Source organism: Podarcis erhardii, assembly GCF_964252035.2.
Source record: "Podarcis erhardii genome assembly, chromosome: 7".
Classification (NCBI taxonomy): domain Eukaryota; kingdom Metazoa; phylum Chordata; class Lepidosauria; order Squamata; family Lacertidae; genus Podarcis; species Podarcis erhardii.
The window spans coordinates 42,826,044-42,838,659 of record NC_138511.1 but is presented as its reverse complement, the minus strand read 5'-3'; the positions used below and the strand labels follow the sequence as shown (position 1 = coordinate 42,838,659).

Sequence of the window (12,616 nt, the reverse complement as noted above, 5' to 3'; positions counted from 1 at the left end):
ATTTAACACACTTTCTTCAGTTTGACTAATGTATGTATACTTAGTACATTCCCCATGTCCACTCTGTTTGCACACTCAAGAATCTTGACATGCATATTGACCTTCTGAGAACTTCTGCTTTCATTTGAAGCAGTTTCTAGCCCTCATGTTTGAGAGTATAATGAGGAATGTCTGTAGAAAGCTTAAAAATGCCATCTTGAGACAAGATTACGATAGTTCTCACATGGCAGGGCAGCTAATGCCTTTTCATACCCAAGCTATTTACCCCCTCTTCTATTGTTTTTCAATGTGCTAGTAGTTGCCAGAATATTCCAAATCCTGCAAATATAAATATATCCAGATTTGCAGTCTGCATCACACAGTACATAATTTAAAAGGCATATATCAATTGAGCTTCCTTCGGTACAATGAACACACAGCTCCATCTTTAACAGACACATGTGCTGCTTCTGCTGCTGTTGTTGTTTAAAAATGGTTTATAAAGCTCCACAGCTGGAGAGGAGGCAGGCTTGTTTGTCTGTGAATATCAGAGTTCATCATGTAACAAAAAATATCTGCTCACAAACCATTCATTTGGGCAAAAAAGAGTTCATGTCAAAGGCTGCAATCCAAGACAGAGACAAGAGTATTTAAAGCCACTGGTCTCTGGGGACTAAGTGTACCTAAAATTATGTTGGAATGTAGCATTTCCTATGAAGCCTTTGACACAGCCCCATTTCCTCTTTTTCTATTGCCGTTTTTGTGTCAATTTCAATACTGTATGTCACCCTTTGCTAGCGTGGTTCCCTTCAGTTATTTTGGATTACAACTCCCATGAGCTCCATCCAACATGGCAAGGGCTGATGGAAGCCATGGTCCAAATCATATGGAGGGCACAAGGTTGGCAAAGGCTCTTGACAGTCCTTAGGAACAGGTGCCTATTCTCTCCTCATTCTTTGTAAACTGCCATGTAGGTGGGTAGCTCGGTATCAAATTAAAGACAGCCAAAAGAAAAAAAAACAGATCAGCTTCTGTAATACAACAATGGCGAAATACAGGGTTAACTGAGGATTTTTTCTGTTGCAATACATTCCTCTGGGAAGGAGCTTTTGCCCTCTCTTCAAAATGAGGAAACTCCAGCCACTCATGCTTGTATTGATTCCTAGATTTCTAGAGGAGTAGCTGCCTTAGTCTCCTGCAGCAAAAACAACAAAGGGTCTTGTAACACCTGAAACATCTAACAATTCTTTTCTGGCATTAAGCTTTCATGGGCTGCAGTCCACTTCATGATGCATGAGGTGTTACCTACGGATGTCCTAGAGATATTTCTGGCATTGATTATAAAGATAGGCTGTGAGCTACTTCAGCTTCAATTAGGCAACACAGTAAAGTAAGCAGTGAATTAAGCAATGCAGATATGCAACGAAAATCTGTAAATATGTCCCACTGAAATCCTTTTTTTTGGAGGGGGAGCAGATAGAAGAGGTCAGGCAACAAACCTTGAAAAGAGAAAGAATGAAGAAAGAACTAGAAAAGCAGAAAAAGCACCATGCAGATCAGAACATGATGCCAGAGCAGATAGGTAGAAACAAAAAGCAGCTCTTTACTTCTCACCTGCAGCAGGGAGACTATGGGGCTTCAGAGCATAAGAGGTCTTGAAAGTAAGGAGGAAACAGCCATTAACATCTATTGTGCTGTATTTCTCTATCTGCCACCACATTCTCATGCTGGCACATGGAACAGAGGCTTTATCTCTAAAGGTGTGCAATCCCCAAAAAGGAAGCCAACTGCCCAGGAGAGTCCTTATAGGATGGTGGGTAGGAGGCACCAAGGGATGGTAGAGGGGCTCAGACGGGGCCTGCTGGCTGAGGATCAGAAGTATGTTGTGTGCAACATTCAGAGACCACTGACCTTTGCTTGCAAAGAGTTCACCTACACAAACACCTCTGAATAGAGATCAAAAGTGCTATGTTCAACATTTTAAAGAGGACGACATATTATTGTGTGCAATACCCATTAACAGTGACAAACCTGAAATCATCTTTCCACTTCATTCACTGGGTTTAAGATATCTGGAAGCATCCTTCCCAGTCAGTCAATGACATGGTGCACATGTTAACATTGAGCCAAACCATGACTTAATGCAAACAAGCAAACATGATGATCACAGGGAAGAGCATGTTATGGTTGAACCTGGGCTCATCGTTTGTCTCACTCCGAACCACAAGGTGTGGCCAATGTTTGCTATTGGTTTACCACTTGTGGTTTGTCAGGGGGACAAGCCAGGATTCAGACTTAAAACTAAGCTAAACCATAATGTAGTCCCAGGCAGCACAGCAGCAACAGGACCAAGGGAGGAATGCAGCAGCCAAGATCTTCACTCTGGGAACATGCACAATTGCTCATACCCACTAAGCCATGGTGTGTGGTTTAGCATTTTGTGCAAGCTGGGCCAATGTGTCATTCATACAGTGCCTTATCAATTTAATTAAAAAGCTTTGAAAGGAGATGTAGATTAGAAACTAAAAGTTTTCTTCGTCCAAGAGCACAAAGGATTCATAAAAGTCCAGTTTCTGAATAGCTCTCTCTCTTTGGAATGAAGATATCCACAAAAGAAAGAAAACGCCCATTATTTACTTAGAAACCTGTTTCCTGCAGCCTTTGATTGTTTGATCATTAATGAGTACCAAGATGGTTTCTTGCACACACCATTGTTGCCACCTGAGGAGAGCTACCTGCTGGTTATTGTAGAGCTCAGAATCACTTCACATTTAAGTAGAGAAACAGCCACATCCTAGTACACAGACCTCCCTCAATGCAACAGTCACCTAAAAAATCACAAACCCACTTTTGCCTAGTTCCAGGGTCTTGGATGCTTTAGGACAACATGCGAGGGCTGCTTCCCTAACATGTGATCTGCTAATTTAGTATATCAGTTATAAACCCATCACTGTGCAGATACAGAAGGATTCTGTTCCAAAGGGCTCACAACTAAAGCTAAGTCAAGCTGTGTCAAGGTGTGAGCACACATACTCCACTTTAAACATGTGCCCTGAATATTGTGCATGCACTTGTTACAGGTAACAGTGTTGGCCCTACGGAAGCAAGCCAGCAATCTGGAAGACAATTAGGGATGTTTAGGTGCATAGCTCTCATGGCAATGGCCTGGGTGGGTACCAGCAACTGTACTTTACAAAGGCAGTTCATAGTGCCATAGGTAAGCCACTGCCGCACAGCTTTAGTCCTCCCAGTCTCCTCACCCCTTACCCCTCCAATATGGGGGATAATAAAAGAGACTTCCTATGTAGGGTTACTATAAGGATTATGCATCTGAGGTAATGTGTGTGAAGTGCTTTAAACTCCTGACTAATGTTGAATATTACTACTGTATTGTTATTTGCTTTATAGAAGGCTAAATATAAAATTAGGTAACTTTGCTCCAACAGCAGATTATCATGATTGGTGTTCCAAAATTTTGCTTTGCCTTCCTACAATCTGTTAGGAAGAACTGAAGTTGTTTGTTCTAAGCTTCTAGAGATACAAGGGGAAAAACATACTGAAACAGGCTGAACTGCCACTAAAAATGTCTAGGCAGGATTGGAGAAAGGTCATTCTAACTATAAGGCTGGTGGAAGATCAACTGAGTTACCCTGATGATTATTCTAGCTGCCTAGGAACATACAAAACTGCCTTATATTGACTCAGACCACTGGTTCATCTGGCTCAGTGTTTTCTGCACTGCCTGGCAGTGACCCTCCATGGATTCAAAAGGGTGCAAGAAGCACACAAAGCAGGAGGCCACACAGTGCAGGAGAATGCCCATCTACAGGCCAGAGGATTGCAGTTCTCACAAAGGGGGTGCAACCAGGGAGAGCAAGACTGGAGGCAAGGGCTCAAAAGGCCTCCGTCTACCTTTAGTCTTGTTGGAGCAAGTTGCTCACTCCATAGTGCTGCAACACCAGATCTTACTGCCGTGCCTGGAAGGCTCTTCTGCAAAATGAGAACAGGTCTCTCTGACTAAAAGCCCACTAGAATTCATTAAAAAGAAAGAGACACCTTCAGAACAGACTGTAACAAAGTCATTAAATAACTCCAGACTCTCACCTGCCCAGCAGGTACATGTCCTGGCCACCAGGCAATTGCTGGCTCTCTCATGCCACCTTCAAAGGTAGTTTGCTTGCCACATAGGAAAGGGCCATTGCTACCAGCTAGAGAAAGAGAAAACAGTAATTCTAAAAAAGCTCTGGAGAGGTATGACTCAAAGGTGAAATAAGCAAAACTAAAGGGTAAAACAAACCTATTCCCCAAGGACACCACCAACGAATTTTGTTCAAGTCCTTTGAACAATGTCAATCAACATCATAGTCTACATAGCATATTAACCCTTCCATCCTGGACATTTGCAGTAGCATACTGACCTGTGACACTGGTGTGACATCACTGAAATATCATAATGACAACATATACTTGATGTTCGTTTATTTCTTGACATTGCATTTGTGTAGCTTTTAGAAAACAAGCTTTAAGTCTCAGTTGAAGGTGGTTTTTTAGCCTACAAACTACCATACAAACCTTAACGCATTCATCCTCTTAAGTGTTCCAGAAGATTAGGCTCTTAATTATTATTGTTATTATTAACATTTTTATGAGTAGGGAAGGAGGCTGAGAAACAGTGATTTGCTGAAGGCTATAAAGAGACAGAATGAGACCCCAGTTTCCATACAGTGGATTGGCTAACCAATGTCAAGAGTAATTTACAAAGCACCGTATTTTTCGTCCTATAGGGTGCACCAGCCCATAGGACGCACCTCGTTTTTTTTGGGGGGGAAATGAATAAAAAAAATTTATTCCCCCCCCCCAGCCGCGGCTGCCGCCCCAAGCCTTGCGCACACCTGCCCGAAGCACGGGGCACCCTCCGGAGGGCTCCACGTGCTTCGGGATGCAGGCTACCGCCCCAAGCCTCGCGCGCCTGGCAGGACCTCCCACCGGGCGCGCAAGGCTTGCGGACACTCGCCCGAAGCACGGGGAGCCCTCCGGAGGGCCCCACGTGCTTCGGGCGGCAGGCTGCCGCCCCAAGCCTCGCGCGCTCAGCAGTACCTCCCGCCGGGCGCGCAAGGCTTGCGGACACTCGTCGGGGCTGCAGGCTGCTGCCCGCAAGCCTTGTGAGCCCGCGGGAACTCCCGCCAGGCTTGCAAGGCTTGCGGATAGCTTCCTGAAGCCTGGAGAGCGAGAGGGGTTGGTGCACACCGATGCCTCTCGCTCTCCAGGCTTCAGCGAAAGCCTGTATTCGCCCCATAGGACGCACACACATTTCCCCTTCATTTTTGGAGGGGAAAAAGTGCGTCCTATGGGGCGAAAAATACGGTATATATTGTTTACTTCCGTCTCTTTGCATCACCATTAATTGTAATTTGAATAAAGGAGAAACAAGGTGATTAGTATAGAGAGACAGCAAAATTTGTCTGCTACTAAAGATCGCAACTGCAAACAGACATAATGTTCTAAATCAGCAGCCAGTTAGCAGAGGCCATTGCTGCTCAGCTGAAAGTCAGGAGTTGCAGGAGGTCATAAAAAGAGCCAATATCTTGACTGGGATTAGAACTCGTGGCAATTCCTTCTGATGTGTATGTTCCTGAAATCAACCTCAGAGTTGCCTCTGAGACTGTGGGGATGGGATGTGTGAACAAATTACAGGGGGCAAGTGATTAATTCACAGTGACTGTGCCCAAGGGAACTAAAAACTAAAAAGTTGTGAAATGGAGCAAACCTGCAAATGCAAGAGAATTGTCATCTTAACAGCTTTTCAGAGTTCAGTAGACATGCTTGTAAGATCCTCTGCATTTATTGAGACATGCTAAGGAGAATTTACAGATCTGGGGCTTAATAAGTTGGTTCAGATGTCAGCAGGCCACATTTTACGTGTTAGATCTTAGGAATGGACCAGTTAGATCTTAGGAACGAACTAGGTGAAATGTGGAAGTCTCAAATTCTCTATTCCTAACTTGACAAGCTCTGTACCAGGAAGACCAACCTTGATCAGGACCGGAAACAAGGGCAGCACCGTTGTCAGATGTGAAAAATACGAAGGTGTTGCTGCTTATGCCCAGCTTTTGAAGGCGACTCAGAATTTTCCCAATGCTGTCGTCAATTTCTCGCACTGCATCACCATACCTGAGAGGCAGGGAGAGCAAATTACAAGCCTGTCAAGTGGGGGTGTGTGTGTGTTTGTGTTTAGGACTTGTAGATTCTGTAATATGCAACGGTAATATTTATTTATCTGTAAATAGTTTCCAATCTACTGTATGTATGTATGTATGTATGTATGTATGTATGTATAAATAAATAAATAGTGGCCATTTAAAATGTTTATTTTTGGTTTTGCTTCGGGGTCAGTTGTCAGAAAATGAGAGTCTAACTCTTCCCTCCAGGTTTTTTTGGGCTGTACACCTTTGATATGACAGCTTTTATGCTTGGCTCCCTGGCTAGATAACCCTCAGATCAGCTTTGGTTTTGCCTCCAGACTGTACCCAGGTACCAGAATCTTTGATCTCAATCAATAGTTGTCAACCCTATTTGCTTTGGATGCAAGACTTTTATTTCAGATTGCAAGTGTCTTCAACCGAGGATAAACACTCTCAAAGCACCTGCTGCTCTTTAATGCTCATAACACACATACTTTTAAAGTTGTAAGTTGTGATCTCTATTGTCAACCACCACTGTTCTTGGTTTTCTTCTAGTGCTTTTCTTCTAGTGCCAGAAAAAGGAGGGGAGGAGGAAATGATACTTCAGCTCAAAAAGCGACTTACAGCCCTCGTTGGCTAGTGCCCAAGAACTCCCTGGAGGCATACACAGGCGCGTGAGTAGCATCGATTGCCCAATACAGAAAGAACGGCTGTTGGCTGGCATGCTGTGTGCTAATGAAATCAAGGGCTTCCTGGAAATGACAAGAGAATCAACCAAAAATATGGCCACCCATGCTACATATGTATAAGCAAGCAAGCAGAAAGTGCCTGTGGGTTTTAAAGAATGTTTTATCAGAATACAGAGTACCTGTAAGTACATTTGAGTTAGGTTGGCTTCCCCCGTCTTATGGTCAATTTTTACATCTTCGTAATACCTAGAAAGTTTTAAACAAAAAACAGAAAAAATGTTCCAGATGTTTTATAGGATATGGCAGTGGGGGAATAAGTGCTTTGCTCCCCACCAGTTCCCTGGGAAGATGGAGGCAAGTCACTATGTAATAGGAAACGTTACTCCATGTACGCAAACCATGAATACAATCTCAAATAGCTCTGCTCTGTTTCGCTGAGGATTGCTTTTTGGGCTTTTTATCTTATCTAGTTTAATCCAGCTTTCCCCAACACTGGGCCCTCCAGATATATAGGAGTACAGCTCCCATCATAGCCAGCACAGCCAATGGTCAGGGGTGGTAGGAGTTAGGAACCCAACAACATGTGGAAGCTGTTGTTCAAAGTATCTGGAGGGTACAAGGTTGGGGGAAACTGCATTAATGTCAGAGTAGATAATGCATAAACAGGACCTTTTCCACCCACTCATAAGCACACTAGACTGGGCAGCACCACAGACAAAAACACATTTAATGCCACACAGAAAGCAATCAGAGGCACTTCTTAATATCTCTTACCTTTAAATGGAGACATACTATATTTCTGTAGAGGAAAGCGTAACTTAGAAGGGGCCTTCAGAGTGCTTTTCTCATGAGTAACATTGGCTGGTGGATTTCAGCCAAACCTACAGCAGAAGAGTAAGCCAGTTGGGGGGCTGGTGTTTCCTAACTTCCGAGTGATTAACTCTGCAACCTTGTCATTGTTAATGGAGTTCTCATACATAATTCACTGCATATGGCAGCTCCTCAGGGGGTACTGCAAGCCCGCTCTGTGTGCGTATCAGGTGGTATTTCCATCACTTCACCTCGGGTGCCTGGTGTGTCTCAGTAAGTGTTGACGTGTGGTGGAATTTCTGGAAAATGCAGCCCTGCAGAGGTCCTTGATCCAGAAGCCTAGAGCCCCCTGGCCTCTTACAGGGGGGGAAAAGGCAAACGCCAGCACATTATGCTCTGCTGGAAGGAAGGGCAGCAGAATGGAGCCCTAGTCCCTCTTCTGTAGCGGAGCTTAAAAGGAGCCAGAAAAAGCAGAAGAAAAGCAAAAGGCAACAAGGCACAGGTGACACAGAAAAGCGGCTACCTGCCAATCATTTCCCAGTCCCTGTAAAAAGGGATGTTAGGCACTGCCTTGTTATCGTAAGGTCCAAAATGGCAATTAGGGGATCCAAACCACTCATCAAATCCGTGCCTCAAGGGATGGAACTCAGGTCTGTGGCCAAGGTGCCTAGAAAAGATTAACAAAAAGAAAAAACCAGTTTGGGATGCATAAGAGAAGATCAATCACCCTATCAGCACTCACAAAAAATGCACTGTAACGAAGAAGCTGACAGATGTAATAACCCATGGTTAAGAAATAGACAATGAAAGGCCCACAGCTAACTAATTCAGATAATTTGCCTTTGGGGGCTTCCTGGTCCATCATCTGTAACCCCCCAAAGTCCCTTGCTGGACCATTTCCTCTGCTGAACCCTGCACAGCACTTATCGATAGTAGTTTCCATGGCTCAAAAATATGTGGAAAATGTAATATACCCTTCACCTGATACTCTTCAGATTTTCTTGGCTACAAGTACCATCAGTCCAAGCCAGCTTTGCTGTGCTAGCTGCAGCTTATGACGGCTGTTCTCCAGAACATCTGAAGGGCTCCAGGTTGGCAAAGACTGATGTAACCTTGTGCCATTTCCAGAGCCAGAGCAGGCATTGATGCTAGCCCACATAGTTCCTTATCCTGCTCCATAAGGAAAAGAGGAATGATGATGGCAAATGACAAAATCGAACCCAACATGCTTAATTTGACTAATTAAAGCTTAAGGCGGGTGCTGGCTTTTCAGTTTTGGGTGCTCTTAGAGAAAAATGATTATCTGGATCCAATCCAGTCTGAGTTCAGGCTTAGCCAGAGAATGTACAATTAACTAGTGGCTAGGAGACCTTTTACCAGCATTGGCTAGTGTACAAGCTGTGATCATTCCTTGCCATTCCTGGACAAAGATAGCCTGGTCACAGCAACCCATAATGTTGGTAACCTCAAGACTGGGTTACTGTAATCTGTTCTATGTGGGGCTGCCCTTAAAGCTGGTTCAGAAGCTGCAGGTACTGCAGAATTTGGCAGCTAGACTGCTGAGCAGAGCTGCCTGCTGTGACCATTGAATGCCATTGTTGAAAGAACTGAACTGGCTGCCAATTTGTTACCAAGCAATATTAAAGGGTTTTTATTGACATAGGCCTGGACACTTGAATTATGTTTTCTCCCATGCTGAGATTCTCAGATGAGGAAGTCTTAGTTGTGCCTCATCTTGCCTAGGGCCATGGTGTGACAATCCTTCTCTGTTGGGCAACCGAGCTCATGGAATCATTTCCTCCCTGAAATAAGGTGCAGACTCTGATGCGCTTTTGATGCCTGCTAACAACTTGCTTTTTCACTCAGGCATCTGCTGGTTTTTAAGACCAGGTATGTGGCAATATGCTTCATTGTTTTACTGTGGTTGGTCATATCGCATTGTTTACTGAGTTACTGTATTTTAACATGTTAATTTTATTTTTGGAATCACATTGAAGGAAAGTATAGACCTATTTAAATGATTAAGTCACAGAATTCAGATTCTTTTGGGGGCAGAGTTTTGACCAGCTGGTTAAGCATGGAAGATTGCGCCAAACCATGTGACAAGTGGGGCAGGCACTGGTCCTCTACTTGCCCAGCATGGCCTACATTGTGCTGGGTTTTTTTTGTGGGGGGGAAGCACCACAAAAAGACAGCCTGCAGAGTGAAGAATGCACTGCATTCCCTCTTCTGCGCTGCACCCCTTTACCGATTGGCAATGACATTCAGCCCTAGAAACAGGCTGACACAACAGGCGCCAGGTCTAACCAATCCGGTGCTTCCTACCCTCACAAGAGGAACTATGCTGCAAGCTCAGACTTAATTAGCTTTCTGCTATGGCTCTGAGGTTGTTTGAGACTTGCTGCTTTCCAGATAACTCCCTGGAACCAATCTGTATCTGTGCTGTTTATTTCCTTTCCCCAGGTGTATGAATTTACATTTATTAGCACTCAGCTGCATCCCATTGCCTGCAGCCCACTGAGCTGTATTTTTCTTCTTCGGCAGTCTGCTGTTTGGATTTGCAGCAATAAATAATTCACGGGTGTGGGTTCATTTGCTTTCTTTCCTAGGACGGTGCTTCTAGTGGCAAACAGCTTGATCATCAGTGAATGTTCGATAGCTTGTTGGCAAATCCCCTGAAATATATGCATCCTTTCTTGGCCTGTGTTATTTTGCCCCTGTTTTTAATCTGCCCTTCCTCCAAGGAACAATGTCACCCTGCTGCCCTTTTATCTTCAATGAGGTGTAACGTAAGTTGAGCTGCCAACCAGGAGTCACATATACTGTACAGCCAAGCAAGGTGTTTCAACCCAGGTCCCCCTGGACACTCTATTAACAATGACCCTTGAATCTGCTCCCCAAACCAATGGAAAAAAATGCTCGTGTAGGTGCTGCATCTATTAGCTGTATTATCCTGGCCTGACATTTTTTGCATGACACACTTTATCTCCAGAAAGATTTAGATATTAATTCTGTTGCAGAATGTGCTACTTGAAATTGGAGGAATCCAATGTGGTGCCCTCTAGATATTGGTAGACCACAACTACTATTGTCTATGACCACTGGGCCCTGCTGGCCGGGACTGGCTATCCTTGCTTTAAATTTGTTACAGCGGCAACCAAGGCCAACACACTTCAAAGTCAGAACCTTTGGGTCTGTGTATGGTTGCCTCATATGGTGAGCCACTCAATTTACACACTGACTCTATCTGCCCCGGCTGGTATTTTGAATCCTTCAGGGCAGAAAACCCCACAACAGGCTTGCCTGTTCCAGTTAAGGTCTTCCTGAACTGCAGTGTAATTTTGCATCCTTTTGACCATTCTTCAGTCCCGATTTCTGGCTTGTTTCTCAATTCTGCCTCCTGGTTTCTCCTTTAGTCCTGGGCTTACTCTTTGGTCCTGACTACTGGCTTCAACCCACAGCTCCCAGTTCCTGGCTCACTGCCCAGCCCCAGCAGTGGCATCCTTTGCCACAAAGACTTGCACATGCAATTTTACAATGCACTTTGATCTAAGAACTCCCCAATCCTGAGTCACCCCATTAATAGATCAGGGAGGTGGCAGTGTAGCTGCAGGTGCTAAGGCCACAGAGTAGAAAGGAGGAGGTGTGTCTTTTAGGTTAGAAGGTAAGACCAAACTATGGTCCTTAAACACATGAACATTTCAAACAGAAGAATCCCCTTAAGGAAAAAGTTACAAAACCCTGCCTGAGCCACTGATCTCTTCATCAGCAGTAAATTCATACACCAATCTGGGAAGTCAATCGTCAGGGGAGCAATAGGAAGAGAACAGTCATCTCTGTCTCTCTCCTTTTTTTCTTCTAAAGTGGCTCAGAAATCACACTTTCCTCCTCAGCTGCTGTGAGCCTTTTCTTAACAACCATGATTTATATAAAAGAACCATTTTCAGTGGCCTTGCCGTTACCTTTGTTAACACCTGCGCCAGCACCACAGAGGTTTGTCATCAATTTCAATGATCCAACTCTTAGCTCTTTTAAAAGTGCTCCTGGGATACAGCACAAGCAGATTGTGGGTCAATATTTGTTCAGTAGTTCCCGGTTTACCCTCTGCCCGCCTAGATTATGCTATGACGGTTCGGAAGAGTGCTAGCATCAGTCCTTCTCTCCTTGGGGAAGGGAATGCATCTCTGAAGCCACTCAATAACTCTGCTATTCAAGCAGGATCAAAAAGGAATAGCTTACAATTTAGGCAGAAAGTGCCATACCTCAGAGATCAACACATTTTGCAAGGGCCAAAGATAAAAGATTTGATGACTGCTTATGGCATGCTCTGGCAATGCAGGTTTGTAATTTCTTATGAAAATAAGTGCAGCATGTTGCCTCTATTATACGATAGTCCTTGGCTCTAAAATTAGTCACAGCAGGTGGTGGGGGGACGATTCCCTGCCAAGATTTCTGAAGACAGAAATCACAAACTAAACCAACTTATTTGAACTCTGATTCTCTCACATATAAAGCAAGTCATACAAAAAAAGGGACATATTCAAAAAGGAGCTTTACCATTTGCCAACGATCTTATTGACATAGCCTGTTTTCTTCAGCAATTCTGGAAGGAGGAGCTCAGAATCTGGGATGCCCCCTGTTATGACCTGAGGGGTGTAGGCTGCATTAAAACAAAAACACTTCAGCCAAATGAGAAGGTTTGCAGGTGGTAACATTATTTATTAATTGTACAGTGGTACCTTGGTTTAAGAACAGCCCTGTTTACAAACTATTCGGTTTAAGAAAGCCGCAAAACTGGAAGTTGTTGTCGCAGTTTGCAAACTTTACCTTGGTCTAAGAACAGAAGCCCAATGGTGGAAGGGCACTGGTGGCGGGAGGCCTCCTTAGGGAAAGCATGCCAAGTGGGATTGGGGGATAGGACAAGACAGGTCAGAAAGACAGGTGGATTAGGGATTA

General features: G+C 44.2%; 1 protein-coding gene across 3 annotated transcripts in view; it reads right to left on the bottom strand.

The window, feature by feature from the left end:
• The window catches only part of GALNS (galactosamine (N-acetyl)-6-sulfatase), a 50,250-nt gene that overhangs the window by 28,901 nt on the left and 8,733 nt on the right, over positions 1–12,616 (bottom strand). For 2 of the 3 annotated variants that reach the window (XM_081872072.1, XM_081872073.1), the window contains 6 exons: positions 12,218–12,320; positions 8,184–8,327; positions 7,030–7,096; positions 6,786–6,913; positions 6,011–6,150; positions 4,084–4,187 (listed from right to left, as the gene is read on the bottom strand). In XM_081872072.1, the coding sequence (XP_081728198.1) occupies positions 4,084–4,187; positions 6,011–6,150; positions 6,786–6,913; positions 7,030–7,096; positions 8,184–8,327; positions 12,218–12,320 (686 nt within the window). The remainder of the gene's footprint in view (positions 1–4,083; positions 4,188–6,010; positions 6,151–6,785; positions 6,914–7,029; positions 7,097–8,183; positions 8,328–12,217; positions 12,321–12,616) is intronic. The other variant, XM_081872074.1, reaches the window with a different exon arrangement.